This window comes from Buteo buteo, chromosome 8 (assembly GCF_964188355.1).
Source record: "Buteo buteo chromosome 8, bButBut1.hap1.1, whole genome shotgun sequence".
NCBI classification, from domain to species: Eukaryota; Metazoa; Chordata; class Aves; order Accipitriformes; family Accipitridae; genus Buteo; species Buteo buteo.
Window position 1 is genome coordinate 8,149,195 of NC_134178.1, and position 25,830 is coordinate 8,175,024.

The 25,830-nt window shown below is 38.7% G+C and overlaps 1 protein-coding gene across 3 annotated transcripts in view; it reads left to right on the plus strand.

Annotated features, from left to right (window-relative positions):
* SYTL5 (synaptotagmin like 5) overlaps nt 1–25,830 on the plus strand; it is a 92,982-nt gene that overhangs the window by 60,880 nt on the left and 6,272 nt on the right. For all 3 annotated transcript variants that reach the window (XM_075033549.1, XM_075033551.1, XM_075033550.1), the window contains exons 8-15: nt 1,175–1,331; nt 2,927–3,056; nt 4,856–4,962; nt 14,728–14,906; nt 15,781–15,883; nt 18,062–18,223; nt 21,872–21,980; nt 23,450–23,585. In XM_075033549.1, coding sequence (XP_074889650.1) covers nt 1,175–1,331; nt 2,927–3,056; nt 4,856–4,962; nt 14,728–14,906; nt 15,781–15,883; nt 18,062–18,223; nt 21,872–21,980; nt 23,450–23,585 — 1,083 coding nt within the window. The remainder of the gene's footprint in view (nt 1–1,174; nt 1,332–2,926; nt 3,057–4,855; nt 4,963–14,727; nt 14,907–15,780; nt 15,884–18,061; nt 18,224–21,871; nt 21,981–23,449; nt 23,586–25,830) is intronic.

Genomic DNA, 25,830 nt, shown 5'->3' on the forward strand with positions numbered 1-25,830 from the left:
TGTTATCCAGCACAATGAAGATGCCTGCAAATCTGAAATATTTATTAAGCGAGCCTCTTTTGTCTGAAAATATACTGTAAGTTCCAAAAATTTTCTCCAGCAAATTTGCACTACTGTTGTCCTCTGACACTGTATTTGCCATATGAAAAGGGTGTAATTCCTGCATCAATTCCTATTTACCACTAATTTTTATTATAGTAGTAAGTAGGAATGTGTGCAGAACTGTTACTGTCCTGCAAGACTCTTTGAGACTTCTCTGAATTGTGAAGAAAAATGAAAAAGTTTGAACTGATGTTTGTGGATAAAGAAGAGTAGATCAGCCAAGACCTTGTATTTTTACTGCAGAACAAATTTCAAAGGAAAATAAAACTTCAATTGAAAACGTGTTGAAATACATTTTAAAATAATTTTCATTGTTTCAAAAGGTCAAAAAAGTGCAACAGCTTACCTTTTCTAACCCTCAGTGTTCACATGGACTAATCAGCATTTTCTAATAGAAAATGTCCCTTGGAAAAGTTTCTGCCTGTTGTGGTATTAGCAACTGAATTCTGGTATGCTGATCACAGACGCTTTTTTGTCACTTTTAGTAACACAAAACCTGGCAAAAAGACTTGCCCAGCTTTCTTAGCTTTCCAAGTTTGGGTCAAGAGTCATTATTGCAATATAAATAGGGCAGTGAGCAAGTTGTTGTTTTTCTGGAGAGGACGGAGAGCAGATAGCCAAGGATTTTAGACTTTCTGGAGACAGTGCTGGCATTAACATTGGCTGCAGAAGTGGCCAGAACTGTCGTGTCACCGAAGTTTTCCTTTAAACCAGGGAGCAGCCTGGTAGGAAGTGTTACACGAGTCGTCGCACCTACTGTTGAGATGCGAATGCAAAATGAACGTGGATGAATGCAGCTTCTGCAGTCTGGACAAGAGCCGCCCATTGGGGCTATTTGCAATTCTTGTAGAAATGCTGAAAATGCTTGTATGTATACAGTAGTTGTAATTCACGTTTGCCCATGTTTTTCTTTCCAGGTGACCATTTCCTTGCAGCGGATCACACAATTCATCCAGGGCAATGTTATTCTAATAAACTGCTACCACGGCTGTTTTCTTGCGATGGTTTGCTGAATGGGTTGCCTCGGTTTGCTCAAAGCAATAACGCTTTAATACTCTTCTCTCCGTCCCAGAGGGAGCACGCTTTCGCTGAACAGCAGTGATGCAGAGTCCACTGCAGGCCATCTGAAAGGGGCTGTGGGTCCTGCGAACAGAGGCAACGTTTCCATCCCTTCCCTCCGGAGGTCTCCAGCACTCGGCACGCGCAGCATGACTGCAGATTATAGCCGGGTAGGTACCGCGATGTAGAGCTGACACCGAATACAGCTGACGCCAAACGAGATGACTTGGCTGGTATCTGCCCTGTTAGATCGATTTGTAGCCCAGAAAAGGCAAGCCTGACAGAGACGATTTTGGTTCTTCCCTAATTCTGCTGGGACCAGTGAAGATCTCTACTAGAACAGAATTTGTCATGCCCTGTCAGTGATGTGGTTTTCAGTTTGGCAGACATTTTTCTTTTGTCTAAAAATTGCTCTTAATGTCCAGCATTACATAATGGGTAACAGATTCTGAACGGGGAAGCGCAAGGGATGTGAGTAAGCATTTTTGGCACTTCAGGGCCTTGAGTAAGTGCTGTGAACTAAGGATGTGACTTTCAAGCATGCAGGGTCCAGCATGCTCCTACTGACTTCTAAGGGAAACTTTGCAAGCTCAGCATTTACAGAAGATCAGGTCATGCTAATTTTAGTTTTTTCTGGATTCGGACACTGGCCTCTGCATAAATTATGGCATAACACAGAATGTGTGCTAGACGCTTTATCAAAATGAAATGTGGGATTCCTCTTCCCTGCTGTTAAGCCTCTTGGGATGTAGGTGGCCACGTCTGAGCTAGCCGCCTTGGCTCTTTGGTAATAAGCAGAAGGATGTGGCTCATCTAGCCAGAAGCAGATACTCTCTCTGGTCCCAGACAGCCTGCCTGTGTGTCAGGCTGTTCCTCTTGGCTGTGCGCTGAGACACCCATCCTGAATTCATTTCAGTCACCCCTCTTAAGAAATCAGGGTTGGACTAGGAAGTCGTTCTGAGTTGCCAAAACTTAAGTGTACAAGGAAAGCGAAATTTATAGTCAGAGGTAATGCCTTTTACCATTAATGTTTGGAAAAAAGTAGATAAGCATGTGAGATCAGAGCCCTGTTGAATGCATCGCTTTTTTTCTAACCTCAAATACTTGGTCTAATTGTTTTTCCTAATAAAAAATAAGTTAGTATATATGAAGGGCAGTTTTAGGAGCTGTAAAGAAATTAATAGTTGTTTTATTTATATTCTTGTTAGCACACAGACTGACTTGATTTCAAGTGCATTAGATTTGGTTGAAAAAGGCCAATCCATTTAATTTAGTTGGAGTGATGTTGTTAGGTATTCCTTTACAGGAAGGCAAAAAGCCATAACGATGTCAAGCATATTAGCTTTATTTAAGGGTTATACTGGCATAATTTAATTAGTTCAAGTCCATTTGGTTTTACCCTAGCTGAAATCATTATGCCGGTATAGAAACAATAGGTTTTGTCCTTTCTTTTTTTTTTTTAAATTTCCAAGCTAAGTGAACTTTTAATGGATTTGAGTGTTTCACTTCCCTCCTCTCACTCCTGATGCATTGCTCTGATTCTTCAGTTGCAAACTCAGCATGTATGCATGAATCACATCTTTGTGCAAATTTTATGCATGATCTGTGCTAAACGAAGCAGATTAGATAGTAATCTAAATATATTCAGTAATAGACTGAATGCTAAAGGAGCTTTGGAGCTAATAGAAATGACACTTTTGTAGACTGATAGTGCATAAACTTGCTTTTTGTATTTATGGGGTGTGCATTTTTTCTTATTGGGCAGGACCCTGGCTTAGAAAATGGCATGATTATTCCAGCAAGTGAAAGTGTACCTGAAGATTTAGTAAAGAAGCACTGTAGGAAAGCGTCTGGAACACCTTCCATTGCAGTTTCTAGGGTATCTTTGTCATCAGGCAAGTATTAAGTCTTTTCCTTCTTTCTGCCAGCCTTTATTATCAGAGGATTATTCCTATTCTTGTGACTCTGCTCCTTTTGTTTTTAAAGCACATTGAAGGATGTAAGTTTCATAAATTTGTTTATATTCATTCTGAAGATCCTTCCCTTTTACTAACCAAGTTTATATCACTTCACAAGTTTTACATTTGAAGAAGTGGTAATCCTAATCCCAATAATGTTGGCACAATGTTAGTACTAGGTAAATCACACACTCTTAGAACTGGTACAAGATTTCATTCATAATTACACATCGTTAAATCACTCTCTGTGTGGTCAGCTGTATAAAATACTACCTATCTCCGATCTGTATAAAATACTACTGTGCTGCTGCCATTACATTTCACACTCACTTTGCCCAGAAGCAAATTTGGGAAAAAAATTCATATACAGACTTCATGTCATTTCATTTTCATACGTGATACACCAAACCAGTCGATTCATCTGTAATTTACCTCATTTCATTGGAGGTTGTTAGGTAGACGAGGCTTGCACAGGGAGATGCTGTCAGAGCCACTTTGCAGCAGCGGGTGGAGATCCTCCTTTTCCTACCTGAAACGGGAGGCAGGAGCGCGTTGCACTCTTCTGCTTCTCCTACGCACTCTGCCAGCTTCTTATAAGGCTAACAGAGTGGGTCCAGATTTACAGGTTTCTCTCTGAAACACAGCAGGGCTCACTTTATTTCAGCTGAATTTAGCCCAAAGCAGAAACCTAGTGATGTATCCCACAGAGCTAATCAAAGGAGATAATGTTCTTCACCTTAGATTTTCCAACTTGAAAGCATCAGTGTTTCTTTGAGAATATTGTACAGTGCAACTCCAGGCAGAGGTGTTAGAGACTGCTACTTTATGAAGTGAAAATTCTCCTGTTTCTGCTACCTTATAAAATAAAGGCTTTCCTAATAGAAAAGAACAGGCCACATGTTACCAAAGCAGATGGACGCTGAGCAAAATTGCAGGCAACCTGGGAGCGGGCCTCGGACTCCTCATTATCTCCATGCTGGAGGATCTCAAAGGACATTAAGTTCAGGAGGGTGACTTTTCCTGTCACATCATCTATAGCCCAGGTAGAAGATGAACAGTTAAAAACTTTCCAGATTCCTACCTGCAGGGTCTAAAAGTGTTCTCTTCCCCTTCTTTCTTTCTCAGCACAAAAGATTTATATGGAGAGGACTAAGAAAATCTTTCTCCAAGACATCTAACAAGTCTTCTGCCTATTGAGTGGATGCGTGACCTGTAGGACTGAAAGAAACTTGTGCGGGTCTCGAGACTTGTTTGCTTCCTCCTCCTTTCTGCACAGGGAACACCAGTAATGGCAGAAGTACTTTCTGTGTCCATCTGTATCCCTGGTTGCTTAATTCTGAAGCAGATGCTGGGGAGAGTTTGGTGGTGGCAGATGTGACAATCACTGTGAACACTTGGACTGCAAGTTTTGCAATATTTTGGGCTGATAGGCCTACCAGAGAAAGTCAAAACCTTGATCTATAATATCATCCACAGGAGACAATTACAGTGGATAAAGAGTGCAGGGGGAAAAGTATTGGCCAGAAGGCTGAACAGCATCAGAAAGCATATTTTTCCATTTATCATATTGATGTTCAGTTGTCATAGAACTTGTGACAGATACCTATAATATTGTTTTGATGTTTTTTTCTTAAAAAACAATTGGGTTTGAGACAACACTTATTAAAGTGTGGAAGATGAAATGGAATGTTTTTGTACAAATTATAGCAATCATTTTAATTGTTTTTATCTTCCAGATCGTAGCCGATCGGAGATAGATTTGAGTGAATCTTTCTCTGAAGGAAATGAGGATACTCTGAGCATAAGAAGCAAATCTGTACCTAGTGCCTTAGATCAGGAACTGGTGAGTTATAAATACATAAATGGTCATCTGGTGGAAATCCTGTTTGTTCAGACTTATGAAATCAGCACTGTATGTATATCTATGTAAATGATAAGTAATGCAGAGCGTTATTTCAGGGATATTTAATGAGTTTTTAAACAGCTTTATCTTCTGAGTATGTTGGCTATAGAATGATTCCAATGAATAGTCATGGTTACAGTTTGTTATTGATTTGCTGGTTTTTGAGTTTACAGGTGAAAGAAATCTGGCCTGAAAATAAATTTCAGGCACTATATTACACATGCTCCAAAGTTCTGTTAATTCATACTTTCTTAGATTGTAATTCTGATCCTTAGAAATACTATACTTTAAAGGCTTTAATCTTTGTCTGGTTTTGATTTTTCCCCTCATATATATTTTTAGCAAATGCAGCCCCAACTTTCTGTTCTGTCACTGTTGCTCTCCTCTTCTTCCTGTTCACTGTTTTCTCCCAAACATCTCTGTGCCTTTTTCTATGTATTCTATGGGCTGCATTTCCTGAAATGATTCACAACTTCCCTCTCCTTTTATGCACATATCCAAGATATACAAGTTGCAGATGTGCATCAATGCTACCATAGAATTTCAAAGCTTGTTAAATATGCATGAGGGGGGAAGAAAAGAAGTTATTTAAGTAGTTCTTCATCTAATCATAGTTTGTTCTGGAGTTTCCAAATGTGTGCTTGTAGCTTAAAAAACCCCAGAACCCTCTGCATTATGGTTTATGCATTTTGTCTATTGTCATAGTCCTTCCCTACCATCTGCTCTTTTCAGAAGAGCATTGGCCATGGGAGATGTCTCCCCTTCTTGTAGCATTTGATACTTGTGGCTTGGTGGAAAACGACGTGTTGGGATTCCCATCTGTTTTCTTGGATTGTAAACACTCAGAGAATTTGCCTGCAGCATTGTTTTGTTTGGGTTAATCTTTAAGGAAATAAAAAAAGCCCTTCCTATGTGTCAGGTTTCTGTGGAAGAAAAGCTTCAAAAATAAGTGGTTTATTTTTTAATTGTAGTAAAGAAAAAGGTTGTGTTCTTGATTAAGAAACTGGAAAACGTTGCAGAAGAAAAGCATAAAATAAGAAAATACAAACTTTAAATATACTTAGATCAGTTTTCTGCTCTAATTGTACCAGGCGCTGTAGTTATCACTTAGGGATTTCTCTGAGGCAGGTGCCAGAGATGCGAAATCCAGAGTGGTTTTCTGTTCTTTGATTTTTGTCGTCTTCTTATTCAGAGGGTTTTGGGTTTTTTTCCTTCTTTTCTTTTTCTTTCTTGCTGACTCTTGCTTCAGTCTTGCTGACTGAATGAAATTTCAGATTGCATCTCAGCAACTCTCTAGCTTCTTTGCAAACATCAGAGACCTCTCTTGTGGCATAACTTTGATTTAGTTGCTCTGGGGTCTGTGAGAGTGCTGATTCTCCTTTAAACTTCATTCATAACAAGGTTCATAGATCTCTGATTCTACCCATGTCCTCACTTGCTCTGTCTTAAGCAATCAATTGATTGCATTCATCAGCTTTAGCATTACCATATTTTTTTAGGGTAGTTTGACTCACAGGAGTCCTTTGGAGTCTTGCCCTATATTCATTATGGATGCAGTGTTTTGGGATAAAAGTTGTATTCCTGCTGGAGTTTAGTTTATTTGGTGCTTGTATCTTTATAAGAGGCAAAAAGAAAGATACCTGACAAGGATAACAACAGCTCCTGCAGCCTGAGACAAGTATACCACGTGGTATACCACGTTTTCTCCTGGCTAGCTGGTGGAGCTAGCTGAGGTCCTTCAGTCTCATTCCTGGGTGATTGGAGCTGACAGCGGTGGTGTGGGAGATGCCACGTGTCAGTAGGATACACAGATAGCTGGAATTTATCAGCTGAAAGGGTGGGAAAACGCTTTTTAGCTGCTTTGCTCCCAGCTTTATCAGGAAACCCCGTTACACATCCAGAGGGATCAGCTGGAAAATTGTATGGGTGTTTTGCTTCTCTAACTTGACTTCGCTCTTGATAGTGAAAAGGGACAACCCCCAGAAACCCGCGTACTGTGTGTAGTACGTACTTACCAAGGAGTATGGGGAACCAGTTAAATCTAGTGTTGTGTTCAAGTGGGAGCACCTTATCTAGAGAGGTGTGTGTTGAATTCCTGACCAAGTAGTGTTCATTACATGCTCAGCTGCTTTATTAGAAGTAATTGGATAATGTGCATTTTATAACCCCCGCTGGAGACTATGAGATTAATGTCCTACTAGCTCTAACTTTAATAAGCTAATAACACTAACCAATGGTGTAGTTGCAGTTCTGTAACACCTCCTGAGAGACATAATCATTGTGGTGCAAAATGAATTAAGAGCATAGGTTAAATGTTAACTTTTTTTTTTTTTTCAGTTTTAGATATCTGCTTGCAGACAAAAATTGGTAGTCAGCTAGCTGTTGGTAGGACTCTTTGTGAAGCACTGTTAACCTTTGAGTGTCTACACCTGAAAAACTCCAGTCTGAAGATGTTGCCTTACTTTTTTTGTCCTGTATTTAATTATTCAGCAATAAAAATGTAGTATTATTTATTTTAAAGTCCACAGGTATGGACAGTGTAAACGAAAGAATTTTGCATGTGTTACCAGACTTGCTTATTCCTGTTGTATGGGCAAGAAAGAAAATTGTGTATTCTTGTGCCAAGTTTTAAACTTGAGTACATCACTTGAATTCTGAAGTCAGTGAGGAGAGTAGAAGTGAAGAGTGGGGTGGGGTTTTTTTGTTTTTATTTTAGGGGTTTGGGGGGGGTTACTTTTGAAGGATTCAGCTCTATCTGTTTCCCTGAAATAGTTGCTCTGCTGTGCCTGGGTGTCCATGGACTTCTTCTGTAGAGTATAAAATATCTTTGACTTCTTTTTTTCTGTGGGGTAGTAGCAGTGCCCTGAATAGATTCGAAACAGAAGATACCAGCAGAGGAAACTCATTGTAAGAACATGAAGCTAAGAGGAATGTTTGCTTCAGTATGTAAATTTTGGTCCCAAATAGAGTGATGGCTCATCCTGATTTCCTTCTGCTCAATATTAAATATGCAGTTACAATTGGAAAGTAGTAATAGAAAATTTTGCATCACTTTCAGCTGGCTTTATTTCAGTTCAGTCACTGGAACCAAGGAGAAGAAATGTAACAGCTAGTTTTATGCATTCTAATGACAAATGCTCTGCAGGTCTTTACATAAACTGTGGCAGTTCAACTCTCCAGCAGCATTTCTTTGCTCTATTTTTCCTGATTAGCATAGAAGTCTTTGAGACTCCTGAGTTTGAATACAGTACTTCTGTGTTTAGTTTAAGAAAGTGATAGAGACTAAGCAATAGAGTGTGAGGTAGGTTACCACGTGAGATTTTTATATCTGCAAAGCAGATAATAAGGAAGTTGAATATTTGACTTCGTTAAGACTAAAAGCAGAATCTTTCAAAATACCTGTCATAAGGTTTAAGGAAATGGTTGAAATTTCCAAGCTACACTCAATAGGATAATAGCTGTCTGTTGGGGTTTTTTTCCTTTAACTTTTACTTAAATTTAACTGTCCTATTAGAACCCTCAACCAGATTTTAAATTTCTTTTTAGATTTTGCTTTATTGCTATGTTTAAAAAATGAAAATTTTTTTCTGTATATGACCTAAAGATGTTACAGTTCAGTCTTACTAAAACTCAAGCATATGAAGCTGTGCGATTACCGATTTTTCCTCCTTTTTAAAAAAATTATTAAAATAATATAGGAATTTAATTATTTTTAAAACATGCACATCATCTGGGTTTTTTTGTTTACCCCTCAAATATATTCAGTGTGTATGATGGCAGGACAAGTTTCTTCCCATGTGGTTTGACAATAACCTGGGGCTTTCAGCACTGCCTGTTAGAAAGTGGGTCTGTGTTAATGATCCTGTTCACAAAATTGTTGCCTGTTACCAAAGACAGCGTGAAAGGGTGCAAGTGTAATGCAAATTGCGTGCTTTTCCATTTGTGTGAGTGTGACTGATATAAATATGGATAATTGGAAAACTGGATTGCTGGGTTGTAAAAAATATGTCCCATAAAAACATGGACCTTGGACTGTAACCAAGAAATCAATCATCTAATGGTTTCTGGCTACAAACCAGTATCAATGATCCCCTGGCCCCTGGTATCTGACCTTAATTCACTTGTTTCTTTTGTTAAGATTTGAAAAAGTCTCGCCGTGTCCTTCTAAGATTTCCAAACCTGAATTCCTGAATGCAAATAGTAGTAAGTAGAATAAGGTAATTCACATAGGATTTTTAGTAGGCATGGAAGTGGGGTTTGTTTATGTGCACAGTTGTTGTCCATGCAAAGGTATGCGCCTCCAGAATAAGAGTATGTGTGTCAAGTTTTTCAGTTCTTAAGCAATTGAACCCTGATACCATAACAGCGTCTTTTCCCCTTACGCTGTGTGCCTGTGCAAAGATGTGGAAAACTTAAATCAAAATTCCTCTAGAGATCAGAATTTTGAATGCATCCTGCACCATCTTCCTAAAGTGGAAAATGTATGAAACAAAACTAAGCTACAGAAGCTGACCAAATACAGAGCAGAACACGACGACTAAAATGCCTGTTTGTCATTCAGGATTATCTGGACGAAACAGAAGAAGATATTGATGACATAGTGGCCTCTCGTTATTCAAGGAAACATGGACTTTTGACAAGTGGATTATCAACAGTAAGATCTTGAGTAGAAAACATGCTTTTTCCTTCCACAAGAGACCATTGTTCCTCCAAAACAGAGTTTAACTTCATACCACTTAGCAGCAGATCATCTTTCATCCTCCACTTGAGAAACATCCTTTAATATTTAGATAGTTTTTCTATTACATTTTTAATGCTGTTCAAAGCTAAAATTATGTTCTCTGAAGTGCATGGAAAGCGAAAACCATTTTGCATACTCGTCAGCAGATTTCCTCACATGCTCAGGTTACCACCAAGCTGATGTGAAGAAGGCAAACCATAGGTGTTTGCAGTACGTGACTGCTCAGCTTTGCAGAGGACCACTTAATCTTAATTAACTTGAAATGAAGAGAACAAGGCTGTGGCGGCATCTCCCATCTCAAACCACTTTCTGATTGTTCACCTTCTTGGGACACAAATACTCATCTGTGTGTTTGCATGCACACCACTTCTGTAACATCATTGTCCATCCCCCAACCCAGCTTCTCCCATTCTTCATGACATGATTGCTGTGCCATCCACATCTGAAAAGTATTTCTCTTTACAGTGAGGAAGGAGATACTTGGGGATTTTGGTTGGTGATAACTTCTCTACCTTCTGCAACAATTGTAGTATTTTTCTGTTACATCCTTTTGTTTCTTGTCATACCTACAAACTATATACTGTAAATTAGATGTCTGAGTCTTGCAGTTGTCTAACTGTTGCAACTTAAAGTTGGTTTTAAAAGGATAGCTGCATTTTCAGCTTGTAACAGGTGCTTGAGATGCAACAAAAGTGGTATAACAAGCCTTATGCAGTTCATTATGCAGTCTTGTTCACTAGGAAAGAAAAAGGATGATAAAAGTAGCCTTTAACATGCCTAGTTTATGACTATATGCTGTGTATCTCATCTTTGGGATCTGACACTTAGGATGTGGGCAAATTATACCATCTTCAGAAAAGTCGCGGAACCCTCTGGCCAGTCTTCCTTATGACTTGTGCCTAAGAATAGCTCTGGTCAGCATATAGAGTACCAGAAAACTGCAGCAAAGTCTAGGTAGAAGATGGGAGAGTTGAAGAGGATGAAGAGAGATGAGGAGTCTGTATGCTAAAAGGGAAGAGAGAATTTGGTCCATGACAGTAACCAATGAACTGTCCTTTCTAGACTGCACCCCCGTTAGTCCCCATGCAAGCAGGGCCCAGGGAATGCCCACTTAAGTTCTTGATCACAAAGGGATGGAGTTGGCTGAATCCAAGTTTGGCTTACCTGGGGAGGAGAAAAGGCTGAGCAAATTGCTGTCACAGAGCATTTCAGTGTCTTAGATCTGGCCATGTCTAGACCCTTTCCCCTTCTGATTTGTGTAGTTCATGGAAACGGACACAACAGGGCTGGGTGGCACTCCACACCAAATCAGACTTGAGCAAACCTAGCCTGTTGACACCGGTCTAATTAGACCCACTTACCTGAGGTTGACTATGAGTCATTGTCTCCAATGCTTGCTTGTCCCATGAATTTTAAAGACAGAATTATTTTTATTTCTTCTGAATATTGATAGGAAGGTTGCAGGTGCTTAAGTGCTTTCTCGTTTAGGCCACTAACGGAGGAGCTGCATTTAGACAGCCTTCCCTCTACGTGCTGTAGCATTCCGTCTGTGCACTGGGTTTTGTCCTTTGCTGTGGATTTCCCTTTGACCTTTTTCTTAAGCAGAGCATAGCTTTTCCAGTGCTGTAGGTTTGAGATAATCTCACATCTCATTGCTCTCCTTTCTCTGTATTCAGCATGACATGATTTTTAATGTCACTGCATGCTATGTTAATGGCAAAGTTGCAAATGGCAAGCTGCTTCTCCCTGCAAGAGCAGGTCAATTTTGCAGGTTCTTTTTTTATTCCCCTTAAGCGTGTGTTACCAGTTACTAACATTGCCCCTCTCTCTTGTTTTTTGCCTTGTTATAAGCCTTTGAGCCTTCCGCACTGTATGGATTTTTTTCATGTGCTTATCTGTCAAATGATTGTGTACTATTAAGTTGCATTGGAGTAATGTTATTAATGAATAGTAGGCTCTAACTGCATGTTTTTTCTTTGTTTTTTCTTTCTTTTTTCGAATATGAGAATTTAAAGTACAGTATGGCAATGAGCATTTGAGGTAAAGGAAGAAATATCTCAAAGGGTAAATATACTTGAAATCTACCTTTAATATGAGTGAGCAAAAATGGAAATGGAAAGTGACATTGAACAGGAACTGTATCTCAGCATTAGGGTATTCTTCTTTGTGTTTTCCCAAAGCTAATGCACAAACTGTGTATTTCGTTTTCCCTGCATCCTTCACTGATTCCTCTCCTAAATGTATTGATGTGGGGTTGTCAAGACCCATTACATCAGTAAGACTGAATTGTTCAAGTGCCTTACTGCAGCAATAAGATATGGTGCAAAACAAATATAATTCTTAGTGAGGTACTAAAATGAGGCTCTGCACCCTCCATATGTGGTGGTTGTTTACTACTTACGAAACTGGAAAACGAGTAGATTTCTTAAGGACATCACATTTAGTGTATGTAATGTCCAGTGTAAATGCCACAGAACAGAGTCTGTGGGGAAAAAAGTCAAGTATATCAAATACTTCTACTAAATTTGTGTTATTTTGTGGTTTGTAAGCAATTCAGATATTGTGTTTGGATAAATTCTAGGGTCAGAGGTCATCTATTTGTTTAGGATTTTCTGTGGGGTTTTTTTCCCAAATCATTTATCCCTTGCTGCCCACTTACCTAAAGATCAATAAAAAGAATATTTGGATTCAGCAGAGAACAACTCATGCACCGCCTTGTGTTGATATAACCTTGTTTGTTTTCTGAAGTGGACACACAAATTGTCATGTTCCTGTTACAGGCATAGTTTAAGCATTTTGTAGCACATACTGGGACTGTTAAGTTCACTGACAGTGTCCAAGGATACCCATTTTTCATGTATGCTAGAGGTGGAAATGCATAAATGGTAAAGGCTGGAATTTAGCTCGAGGCATGTTAGGAATAGGAGGAAATAGGATGCATTTGTTGTTGTGCGTTGCTAATTCTCCAGTGATTTTAACCAGTCCTCTTTGTGGAATTTCAGCAATTGTACAAAGGAATAAAAGGACAAGCATTTTTCTTTTTTTTTCTTTTTTTTTTAAATGAAGGATAAAGAAGGCCAGCAGAAATACAAAAAGCACCCTTTTTTGCTGTTTATTATTCCAACATGAAGTATAAAATTAACTTTATGGATAATGATTGCTTGTTCTGGTTTTTCATGTCTGGTGTTGTTTACTATATTGACACAGACCTGCTTACCCCTTCAGCTTTCTTTGCTGCAGGGCCCTTAGGCAAGGTGCCCAAAGTGTTGAGTTTTGCCACAGACCAATTCTTTTTGTGTGGTTCTTCCCCTTGACTGTGCTCTTCCTTCCTCCCTGCAGCCAGTAAGGAAGGAGGTAGATCAAGATGTACTTTCCCTTGAGCTCGTTGGTGAGATTTCCAGATACTGCTCTGGCAAGCAGAGGGGGAAAAACGTTTCCCCCAGTATTCTATTACTGTATTTTTTTTCCCAAAGAGTGACATGTTTAAACATTTGTGCGTGTTTTTATCTATTCTTACAAACTCCACAGAGAAATTGCAATTTCTTACAAAGGCGCCAATCCTGCAAATACACGAATGCTTAGCTTTTGACTAGCTTAAGTGAGAATTGACTTCGTGCAGACATAAATGAGGACAAATCCAAATCTTCTGAGTTGGTGTTCTAAAATGCAAGTTGTTTATTTTGATACAGCAGATACTTCATCTCTATTTAATTACCTTGAACCATGTGTCCTTCAATACTTGAAGTACATGGAAAACACATAGCTTTTCTCTGATTTGGTGATACCTTTTCCTTTCTTGCTTGTTATGACTTTGCAATACAAACTTCCTTTACCTGTCTATATAGATAAGGATTTATCACTGCACTTATTCTTTCTTATTGCAGCTATCTAATGCTCTTTTCTCTTGACCTTTTGCACTGCCTTCTTTAAAGAACTCCCCAGAAGGCTCTGACAGAAAATGGACGTATTTAAATGTGCCTGAAACAGATGGTGATACTGTGAGTTCCCCTGAATCCTCTGCTTAGCTTACTTTTAAGTTTTCTCTCTCTTTTCTCCCTTTGTGTTGAAGACTATACCTGTGTGTCTTGCAAGGTTCTTATGTGTTAGGATTTAGATGGTTATATGTGTTTTTGAGCAATCTTGATCAATGACTCAAAAGAAAACGTTCATCAGATTTCTCGAATGCCTTTGGTTCTGGCAGCTTGCATATTGCTCTGGTTTTCTTTAAAAATATTTAGTTCTCTCCTAATTGTAATCTTTTGGATGAGGAAATCCTCATAGCAATACTCTGTATGGTATGAGTGAACAAAAGAGATTGGGGTGTGATGTATTATCCTGCAGTGGAAAATTTTGTGGGGTTTTTGCTAAATTTTTTTGGCTTTAGGAAAATTGCTGAAATGGTGGGTATGGAATTTTGTTCATTCTTTTAGAATTACTAATGAGAGGTGGGTGTTGCTTTAAACAAACATGCTTTTCTACCATCTCCATTATGGGAAGCATTCTTACAACTTTTTCTAATGGTTCTGTCAGCAGTTGTCTTATGAGACTCATTAAAAATTAGGTGGACAGCTGAGCCAGAAAGGTGATGTTTTTTCTTTTTTTTTTTTTTTTTTTCCTCTGCTTGGGACTTACATGAGCTTACAAATTATGTAGCCTGTCTGCTCTTCAGTTCATGCATGGATTAAACAGTGGTAATTTAGATTTAGTCATGTTTATAAATAGGTTTGAGTCCTGTATGGAAAAACATCAACTGTCTAGACATTTAAGCTATTATTAATTATGGTTCTTATTCTCTTTTACATCAGATAGAAGCAAGTGGTATTTCTCTTCTATGATCCATCTGTTTTCATAGCAAGTCCTAACAAGTGTGACAATATTGCAAGGCTGTGTCTGTATGAAAAAAGCAGAGTCTGGAAATGAGTAATTTGTTTAAGCCTCTAAGTCCTTTTTCTCTCCCCTTCCAGACTAGCATTAACAGCATGCTGAGTGTATATAGTGAAACTGGTGACTATGGCAACGTGAAGGTCAGCGGCGAAATCCTTCTCAACATCAACTACAGCTACAAAACAGGTGCCCTCAACATCCTGGTAAAAAGTTGCAGAAACCTGGCTGTTGCAGATGAGAAGAAGCAAAGGACTGATCCGTAAGCAGAGGGAAGAATTTCCTTTTAGGCTCTGCTAGGGGTGTCCTTCACCACGTCACATACAGTGATGTAGCCTAGGGATGTGATGGGAGCCTGAGAACTCATAGGATCCAGTTGCTACAAGCCAGTGTTTCGATGATGGTTGGGTTTGGATTCCCTGTGGGAAACGCATTTTCAATAAGTCTCTTGGGGCAGTGTGTGCTGTTCTGGGAAAACAATAAGATTACTTAAATTATCAATCTGTTTGATCACAGTCTCCGCAAAAGAGCAAAAAATATGAAGGAATAGGGAAGCTGAATTGATGTCTTACTTCTAGAATCAAAACTAAAGTATTATGAGAGGACTGATGTTTTGGAGGGAGGGAGAGATAGAGAGAACTTCTGTTTCACGCATCCATAGATACACTTTGCAGAGACCCTGTTTTCTGAGATTCTCATTATAGTTTTCAGTATAATGTGTAAATTCTCACATCAGGAAGTAATAATTAGTGACTCTAATCATATGTGATCCTATCGTATGCAAGGTATGAAGTTTTTCATTCTCTTGTGTTTTCAGTGTATGTGTTTTCACATGTAATCAGTCAGTAATCGTATGCTACAAAAGGGAAAGTGTTAGGAAAGCTTTCTGCATTTCTAAGGGCAAGTAAATTAATTTAGCTCTGCCTTTTGTTATTCTGATCTATCTGAATAACACTGCTATGTTTGTAGATAAAGACCATGCCTTTCCATGTTTCACATATTGTCTGTTACATGTGTACATTGTTTACATTGCAGAAATTAATTATCTTGTATGTGTTGCCAATGTAGCAATGTCAGGCCCTTGCTCAAACTGGTCATTTTTATTCCTTGCTAATACTGTACTACTTGATCTGCAGATATGTCAAAGCATACCTTCTGCCTGATAAGTCCCGCCAAAGTAAACGCAAGACCAAAATTAAAAGTAACAGCACCAACCCAGAATTTAATGAAACGCTGAAGGTGAGAACACTGTTGCTCTCTCAGGCTGTGATGAATGTTCTGCTTGTGTTCACAGGCATTTTCTTTAAGTGTTCCAGTATGGGGATTAGAATTTGGAAGAGATACCTCAAAATGAGTGTATTTAAGCAAAAAACAGTCTAGTAATCCTATGAGTTGTAATTTCTGGCTTTCAGCATTGAGGAATTGTTTTTGTTTGGTTCTCCCCTTCACAGGCAAAACTTCTATTAGTTTCCATAGATCTCTTTCAAAACTGCTGATGTTCTTGTCTAACCTGAGCTCAGAGATGTTAAAAGCACCTTAAAGATTTTGTAAGCCCAAAGTTAGCAACTGATGCTGAAATAGAGCTAGGTTAAAACTTCCCATCTAAGTGATTTTCAAGAGAAAATAACCTTTTGCAGTAAAATCTGAATTTCTCTGGAGGCTTTAATTTATTTTTAGAGCAGAACTGACTTTGATAAGAAAATTCCAACAGCGGCTTCTTGCCTTTCTCAAAAGCTGTGGTAAAGTTCATTTTCTGTTGCAAAAGGCGATGACAGATTACTTCCTTGAGGGCCAGTGGAGCAGAGCGCGCAGGCTCTTCCTTCCTTACCTTTTGCCCACGTCCACTACAGAGGCTCAACTATTTTGAGCTCCTCACGAGCTGCTTATTCACCTCCTTGGCCCTGTGGTGCAGGTGGGAATGGCAGAGTTTCTGCCCAGTTCACTGCCTGAACTGGTCTGGCACGTGGACCACAAGGTTCCTGGTGATTGCCCTTCCTTCTCGATTGATGAGAGTTATCCCAGCCGGCCATCGCGAGGCCAGAAACCCTTTTTAATTTCTCCTGAAGTGTATTCATTTATTTATTTTTTATTTCAGTGATGTTTTAAATAAGTTTCTTATAATAGAGGCTAACAGATGTTCCCTGGCCAATATACTTGGCTTAACCTGGCTACAAAACCATTTTGCAGATTTACACACACTTGGTCTGGCCAGACTGCTTGCCAAGGGAGAGTCTTCTTGTATAGCTTCATTTTTAAATGGTTTATAGTAAAGTTAAGACTTGCCTGAACTGGAAAAAAAAAAGTGTTAGACTCTATTTAGCAAGGAAAATAGTACTAAAGATGTTTGCTAGCTTGGTGAGGATAGGATCTAGCTGCTTGCTAAAAATGCAAATTGTAACAAAGATGGCTTACTTGAATTGTAAGTAGGTAAGCAAGAGCTGCATCTGCTCGCCTGAACTATTACTATTGTTAGAAAAGAAAAATAATTAAATGTCTGTATCTTCCCTCTTTGACTTTTATTCCATTGTTGCTAAATATGACACCTCTCACAGTGGAACTGTTGGCATCTAGGATTAAGCATTTTAGACATACTTAATATGTGAATAGCCTACTTGGGTGGCTCGCCAACTGACTTGACTGTTTCAGCCTTTGGAGAATATGTGTCTATGTCCAGACGTTGTTCTCGATGCAAAAAAGAAGACGTCTGGGTCTCCTCAGCTAACACTAGGAGAAGGGTGAATTTCAGGGAATTAATGGGCCTTTTGCTAAAAGCAGAGTATGCAGAGCTACAATTCCAGATGTTCATAGTTTTCTGTGTATTTTCTAGAATATGATGTTTCTTCAGAGGAGTTTTTTAATAGCTTTCAAACCCAACAATGGTTACTAAGACTGAGACACTTGGTGAGTGCTTTGCAGATGCAGTTTACTTGTTTTCAGAACAATTTTTCGTAAGTTACAAAGATACAATTGAAAAGGAGAGGAGGACACTATTTCTAGGAAGTAGTATACAGCAGACTCTCTTTAGGGATGAAAGAACTAGTGGGGTTTCTTCCTACAAACTAAACTTTGATGTTCTGCTTCCTTTACATATAAGGAATTAACAAGATCGTAGTTTTAAGCATCGTAATTTTCTTTATAGTCATAAATACCCAGTAAATAATACAGAAAAAAAACAATCATTATAGTAACTTTAATTACCATTGGATGCATACTGCAAAGAAAAGAGTTAGGTTTAACATTAACATTATGAGCTTTCTAGCTAGATCAATGTCGTTTGCAAAGAAAACAAATCTCTCTTTCATGCTTCATTTGTTAGCTGCTGTGGGCTTCATGAAATTGAACTAGAGCTCTAAAAAGCTCCATGGAAACTATTATTTTTGCTTATTCTGAGAGTTTCTTTTTCTCTTCTGTTGGTAGTATGTCATCAGTCACACACAGCTAGAAACCAGGACCCTGCAGCTTTCTGTCTGGCACTATGACAGATTTGGACACAACAGCTTCCTTGGGGAGGTGGAAATTCCATTAGATTCCTGGAACTTTGAAAATCAGGGCGATGAGTGGTTTGTGCTCCAGCCCAAGGTAAGGGTTTCCAGGGGGCAGTGAAAGTGTTGCAAAGCAAATTTAGCAAGGCTTAGTTATTTTTCCTTTGGAACGTGTTTATAAAACAGTGACTTTTTGAGTGTCTAATATGGTAATAAAAATAATGTCTGTGTTCTTTATCCAATCAAAACATACTGGTTTTAAAGTCTTCATGAAAACTTTACATGTGATTAGCTACTTAAAAACAAACAAAACCACCCCACCTTTTAAATAAATTGTAAGTTCATCTTGTAATAAATGGCAGCGGAGAAATGGCCTTGCAAAGAAATTGATTATTTTTAAAAAACAGCACATAAGCCAAAGGACTTTTCTACCACTCCCCCCTACCCAACCCTTAACAGTTTATTAAAGAAACAGATCTTTTTTGTTTCATTTCAAACCGCTTCACACTTTTCAGCTGTGACAAAATGACTTATTAATCTCTTATTCACCTTAACCTAGGAAGAAGATAAGGCTTCTCAGCGGGCAAATCAATTGGTCTGTGAAACAGGACTTGCATTGTACTTAGCTATGGATAGGATGACTTCTGTCTCTAGGGCACCCCCTGCTTTGGCAAAGGTGTTTATTTTTGGAAAAGATTCCAAGAGCTATTGTAAGCTAGAGGATTAAAGCCTTCTGCCTTGCTTGCTCCTGCAGCAGCCAGAATCCCCAGAAATTCCAGTGGTTTAGATTGCCGTTTCAGAAAGTGTATTTTTGTTGCTGTAGAAAAATCCAAGGTTTTACTGCAAGTGATGTGGAGAGAGACTCAGATGACTTGTTTGCTCTGTGTTCATTATTTTTAAGGAAATAGTGTTATGTTCGGGGTTTTAGGAGGGAGTGTTTGATTTGTGCCTTTCTCTCAGTTGGGCGATGGATCTGATTGCTGTATAATTAATTTCTAGGTATAGCCCTTTGTGAGGCTTACATCTAAACTGTCACAAATTTATATTTTAGTAAATAATTTGCCAGAAGATATGTAAGGAAATTAGTTTCTTTGAACACTTATATGCTTCACACTTTATAAGTGGCAAGAAAGATCCTTCCCAGTTTCCTAGTTCAGCTTTGTTAATAAGGGTGACCACCAGCTCTTCCTTTATGGTCCAGATGAGATGAGACCAGAAAGAGAAAGTGGCTAATGATGGGCAAACATGTTTCAGTCAGCACAGTGTCCAGGCCAGGATTATACAGTCCTCCTTACAAGCTTGCTTCATGTAAGTTACTTTCGTTGGGTCCGCTCTTGAAGTAGAAGAAATGTCTACTACATCTGTGTCATAGCTCTGGCTGATGTCAGATGTTGCTCTTATTTAGTACCCACCGGTCTACAACAATAAGACACACATCTAGTATTCGTTTTGCTTGGAGTTTGTATGCAATGTTCGTCTGAAATTGGGCTTCTTATCATGCAGTAGTCTCTTTGTCATCTCATTTCAATCTTTGGGGAGGAAAAAGAGGGGAAAAAAAAAAAAAGACAGTCATGAAGCTCTCCCGCTCAGGAAAAAAGTAATGAGGCGCTAAGCATTTCAGCCATTCCAGCTGGAAGGTATTGTCTGATTATTTCCAAACCCATTAAAAGGATTTTTAAATGAGTTCTTTTTTTACCAAAGAAAGCAAACACAGAATTGGTCTTGTCTGCCTCATAAGTTGTTATAAATAATGTTTCTAAACTTAAAGTGCTGCTAAGATTTTTGATCAGCAAGGATAATAAACCCCACAATTATTGTATTTTGAATTTTAAAAAAAAGAACAGGTTAATACACATGCAAAGTACATGGTGTTCTCCTGTATGATCTCCCTGATAAAGACAGGAATGGCAGTGAAACATTTCCCAGGTTTTATTACAGTGCTTTATTTGTTCTATCATGAATAATTTAGCTGCTTTAGTGAAAAGGTTGGAGACTTTAGACCTGCTTCTTCTATGAACATTGAATGTCTGTTTTCAAGATGAGTGTGGTTAAATCAGAAAAAGAAGAGAAAATAGTTCTGTGGTGAAAGAGGGGGCAGAGTCTAGAGGCACATTATACGTGGGTTTGGGGGGGAGGTTGACAAATTGTTCCTGATGTAAGAACTTATACTACTTGTCCATCAGTAGAATGGAAAAAATAATCCTTGCTGCCTTTATGGGAAACTTGATCCTAAACTTGCATAGTTTAGACCATAAAGGAGCTGCCTGACTGGCAGGATTTAGATGTTGTGCAAATTATTCCACAGCCATTTACTACAGGTTTTCTTTTGTCCTCTGTTGTAGCAACTTGCATCAGACAGTGGTGGAGACAGGACCGTTTTTCTCAGAGTCAGTGCAGGAATGCCTGTGTTGCTGTAAAAGTGCTTCAAAGTCTCAAAAGGGCCATGTTGTTATCACTAAAATTGCTTTGTTCCCTGTCCCATCCTTGTGTACAGACTTAGCCCCACTAAACACACTTAGTGCCTTAGACCGGAGGCTACGATAGGAAGGCAGTGCTGACTGTGCATATCACCGTATGTATCTCTGGTGGGGTTTTTTTGGTTCTTTTTTCTCTTGATAATAGAATTTTAATAGAGTCAGGAAACAACCTGAAGGCGTTTCAGAGAAATACTGTCGCTGATCAGACATTTGTCTATAAGCAGTTCTTCAAAGGCTCGTGTGGTACCTTGGTGTGTTTGTCTCGGCCCTCAAGGATCCTTTCTCTTTATACATGTGCTTTGTCCTTGTTGAGAGATCAGGAAGATTTGTTGATTTGTACCCAAACCTAAGCACTGAAGCATGTACGGAAATGTGAGCATCTGAACAGTCCCACCTCCATTAGTAAATATCACTGAGCAAGGTTAGCATATGCCAGAGTTTTTCATAGACCTGATCTTTAATATAAATGTACAAGATTTCTGTTTTCACTGCACTTTATTTTTCTAGAAGTCAGTTTGAACTGGGATAACATGTTCTGTCTGTGTTGCATCTATTGTTTTTAAAATATAGTTTCCAACTTCTTACAATGCGAATGGAAGTTCAGCGCCTGTCAGTGAAGGCCTAATGTTCTTTTAACAAGGATGCTCTGAAAAGCACTGAATACATTCTTTCTGGGCAAGATTCAAATATTTATAAAACAAAAAGGTGCAGAAATAGTAGTTGTGTAGAAAAGGGACAGGACACTGGGAATAACAGTTTTCAAGGTTTTCTATTTCAGAGCTGGACCCCGCTCTCTTCCCTTGCCTTCATTCCCCACGCCTCCATTCCAAGAGTGACTCAGGAGTGACTCCTCTAAAGTACATGAAACCACTTACGGTTTAAAATCCTGATGGGGAAATAAGGGCTGAGTGTCAGCTTAAATTAGCTACAGTTTATATGTGCAGAAATAAGTTTGAGGGTTTTTTTCTGTTTGTTTGCTTCACTTACTCAAGCTAGATATCTCTCTCCTCGATACGTTCACTGAATAGTATCTAATGCCATGTGGCTTTATTCTTCTGAGAGCTTGCATTGCCTAGCTGATAAAGTTTTCTCAAATGTGATCGCATTCAATCAGGAATGTCCAATATGTAAAAGTGGGCTGATACATCTTGATATGTTTAAGAAGTGTTTCAAAGACTGTATTGGTACAACAAAATTAAAATCAAAAGGAGAAGGTGAATGATTAACCTTAGCTGGATTTCTGTTCTGTTTGGTTTTTTTCTTTTCAGGTGGAGGTAGTGACAGATGTTGGCCTTCAGTATAAAGGAGAACTGACAGTTGTTTTACGTTACATTCCCCCAGACAGAAACCTAATGCTTCCTCTAGGGCAGTTTCAAGGTAAAGCAAACATTAATGGCAGCATATGATAACATCCCTCTGAGCATTAAAAATCCTCACCTAGGATGAAGTAAAGGTATTAGTGAAGATTGAAACCATACTTAAATATACCAGTTGTCTTTATCTGTGGAAATTTTGAACTGTAAGTATGTTTCTCCTGCTCCATCCTCTGCTCTTACATCGAGCTACAGGAGAGAGAAGGGAAGAGGAGTGTGCAGTCAAGTGTTGATGCATGGCTGTGACCTAATTAAAAACATTTCAGACGTTAGATAACATGATCGAGGACAGCCATATAGAAATAAATTGTCTACATCATAGTCTGTGGGTTCTTTGTTCAGCTGATTATATCCAGTGTATAGCTGGATATAATAGACTTCACTTAGTTCTTCATGCTTAATTATCCTTAAGCTTACCTATCTCCTCTTTTTCACAGTGCTTTGCCTCTGCTCAGTTTTACTGTATTATTGCTGTAATTCAATCCTGTAAAATATTATTTGAAATCTTTAGGGTAAGCCATTATTTTCATCAACAATGAACAGAGGAAAATAGTTACTAACTCTTTGCATTGTAGTAGCATGAGGAACAGCAATCATCTGAAGTGAAAGCAATTACTGGGTAGCACCTGAGTGTACGTCTTGGTGACAGTATTGCTTGTTAGCATTAGGATTTGATAGATGTATTAGAGTTTTTTTCTTTTTCTTTCTTTTTTTTTGACAGATTACATTCCCTCTGTTAGCAGTAATTCCAAGTTTTTTTCTCTTAAAAGCTAATTGTTGTCTGAAAAGTCCAGATACACTGTCTGCATTTTTTTAAATTAGTACATTTTAACATCCCTCCTGATCTTTTTTTCCTGATGCTTTCAGCCTGTATCAGTGTGCATGATCCCTGCTGATAAGCCTCTTAGAATCTGCAGCAGCAGCAAGTACACATGTCCTCATGGTGCTCTTCAAAAGCAGTAGCGTGTCAGTGAGCACCGTGTCCTTTGTCACGGTCTCCGCGGAGCACTACATCCTTACACGTGGAATACATGCGGTGTATTTCTGCATTTTAAGCTTTGCATTTATACCTTGCTTGGGGTGTAAGGCTGCCTTAACACCAGTGGTAGAAGTGGATTCTGCAAAGAGGGTAGGACTTACAGGACATGCAGTTCTTTGTGGTCAGCATAGTAATCCACAAATACTCATATTTGGGCACGACTTCAGACAGGGCTCTCTGTTATGTCTAGCCAAGGACTAGTTAGTTATGTGGTCAAGTTCTTCATCAAATATGGAGTGATTTTTCTGTCCCTGCCTTATTAGTTTCTCTACTTATAGAGAATCAGAATCTCCTCATAAGGAATACTTTAATCCCATTGCAGTAAACAATTAAAAAAAAAATCTAGCCAAAATAATTTACATTTCCAAATGAGTCTTACAGTCTATATATGTATATATTCTGATGATGATGTTGCAACTCTGTTCGATGTGTAGGAAAGAAGAGCTTCAAAAAGGGAAAAAAGGGAGACTCTCACATGCCATCTGGAGGTATATTAGAAGTCCTCATCAAAGAAGCAAAGAATTTAACAGCAGTGAAATCAGGAGGCACGTCTGACACTTTCGTGAAAGGGTTTGTGGTTTTTTTCTCCCCATTTTTTTAATGGCTGCACTGAATCATATCTTGGCTGACCCAAATTTTTTCAATATATCTGTATATATGTGCATGGAGTGTCAGTCCTGAAAAGCAACTGGCACCTCAAAATGGTATGCTGAAGAGAAGGATGCTGTGGAATAAGGGCAGAGAGGTATGAGTTGTCCCAGTGGTTAAATACAATCACATTTAAATACCATCTCACTTAAGTGGTACAGAACCATTCATACAGAAGTATCCAGTGTGCTAATGCGCACACTGTTACAGAATATAATGTTTGGTAAAGGAAAACACTTCCACTGAGTCGGCAGAGAGAAGTAGGTGACTATTCATCACTCCCGGAGGCAAGAAGTTGTAAATTTGGGCTTTTGCACTGGAGATAATACCTGATCTGATGGTGACATTTACATTTTCAGGAAATTGAAACAGTACATATTTTTTACTAAAAGGAATAGCCAGGCTACTCCTGAATAAGAAACTGGTTTTCAGGAAGGTACAAATCTGTTTGGATTCCTTGTAAAACTGCAAATAACACTTATAAAAGCTGGCATGCTCTACCAAGCTGAGGTTCTTTCTAATGGGTGTCACCTGAAATATGCAGAAAGAGAAAATTCATTATCTGTGTGAGGAAATTCTGTTTTGATTCAAGTAAATACGCTAAATGAGAAAAGATTTTTCTGTCTTATACTACAGATAGTTTGGGTTTTTTTCCTAGTGCTTAATTGGGAAAGCTCTTTGGCAGTACAGTGTCAAGGAGCACATTTAAACCCTGAGGCTGCCCAGGAAGTCTATCACTGACTTCAAATGTAGTGTCTTAACTCTAATTGTGTCTTGTTGTTAGCATTTAATATTCTTTGACAGAAGAGGTTTAAAAATTCTGTTCTGATGGCTTTCAGGTTGGATTTTAAAAATGCATAATTTTGAAAAATTTACGGTCCGTGTCACTTGTAGGCCTGCATGCATGTGCATACATAAAGATATATATAGTATGACATACATGCATCTTTTTATTAGATAAGCAACGTTTTGTGTTGGACAAGCAAAATCCAAACTATATAGAAAATGCTACATATAGGATATAATCGTGTTTGAATAAAATGAACATAATCCTGCATGCCTCATTATATTGGATTTTTCATATATGCTAGTTATACGTTTGAAATGTTACATTTAGGAAATAATGGATAGCTTAAAACATTTTTCGTTGCCAGTTTTTGCTCTCAATGTTAGCTTTCAGAATTGCTGATTTTTAGATATGCTGTAGTTCATTAGTAACAGTTTGAGTGCTGTTACTAAATGGTGACCATCCTGCCTTTAATCCCCTGGTGGAGCTGAGAATACGTCTTGATCTGGTAGCGTGCTTCAAACTATCACTAAGCTCATAGACTTCATGTAGAAGAAGTTTGAGCTGTTATTTCTATGTATGTATTCTCCCATGCCATCTCTCTTTGCCTGATATATGTGAAGGCATTTTCTTTTACTGAAAATAGACTGTCTGATTCCACTACAGCTTGTTCCCACCTGGAGCTTGCAACAGACTTTGGGGAGAAAATGTTGTCAGAGCCTTTTTACATAAGTGGTAGCAGTGTGTGGCCAGTAATTCTCTGGACTATCTTTAGTTAGTGGTGTTTGCTGTTGCTGATGTGGATTGTTCAGTACAGTGGAACAGGAGTCTCTTTTCCTTGGACTATTGGTCTGTCGTGTCACGGCCAAAAGCATAATAAAGTTACCATGAACAAGTTGAGGTGCTGCAGCAGTCTGATCTGCACTGTTAGCTTGAGACTAGCTTGAGATAATTTGACATAGTTTAGGCCACTGTTAGCCCCCTGCAATAAACCAGCTCATGTTTATTGTCAAGTAAAAACCTGCACAGGAATCCTGATCAAGGTCTAGTGATTTGTTTGTACGTGTGACCCTTTAGTATTTATATGCAACCACACAGTTATTCCATTAGCTTTGCTGAAGGAGGCGAAGGTACAGATTATGGAAAATTGTACAGACCTCTGATTTTCAGCTAGAGTATTAAGTTCTTCTAGTTTCACTAAAGGAATTCTCCACTAAAAGTAAAATGTGAAAAGCTTGTCAGACTTTACAGCATTAGTTTCTCTGCACTCAGTAGGGTGTTAGGCAATTCAAAGTACTGGTGCTAAACTGCTGAAATTCCTTCTTTATCAGTCATTTCTGTTTCTTTCTGGGAGGACCTTCTGTCCTGCTTTGAGAGAGA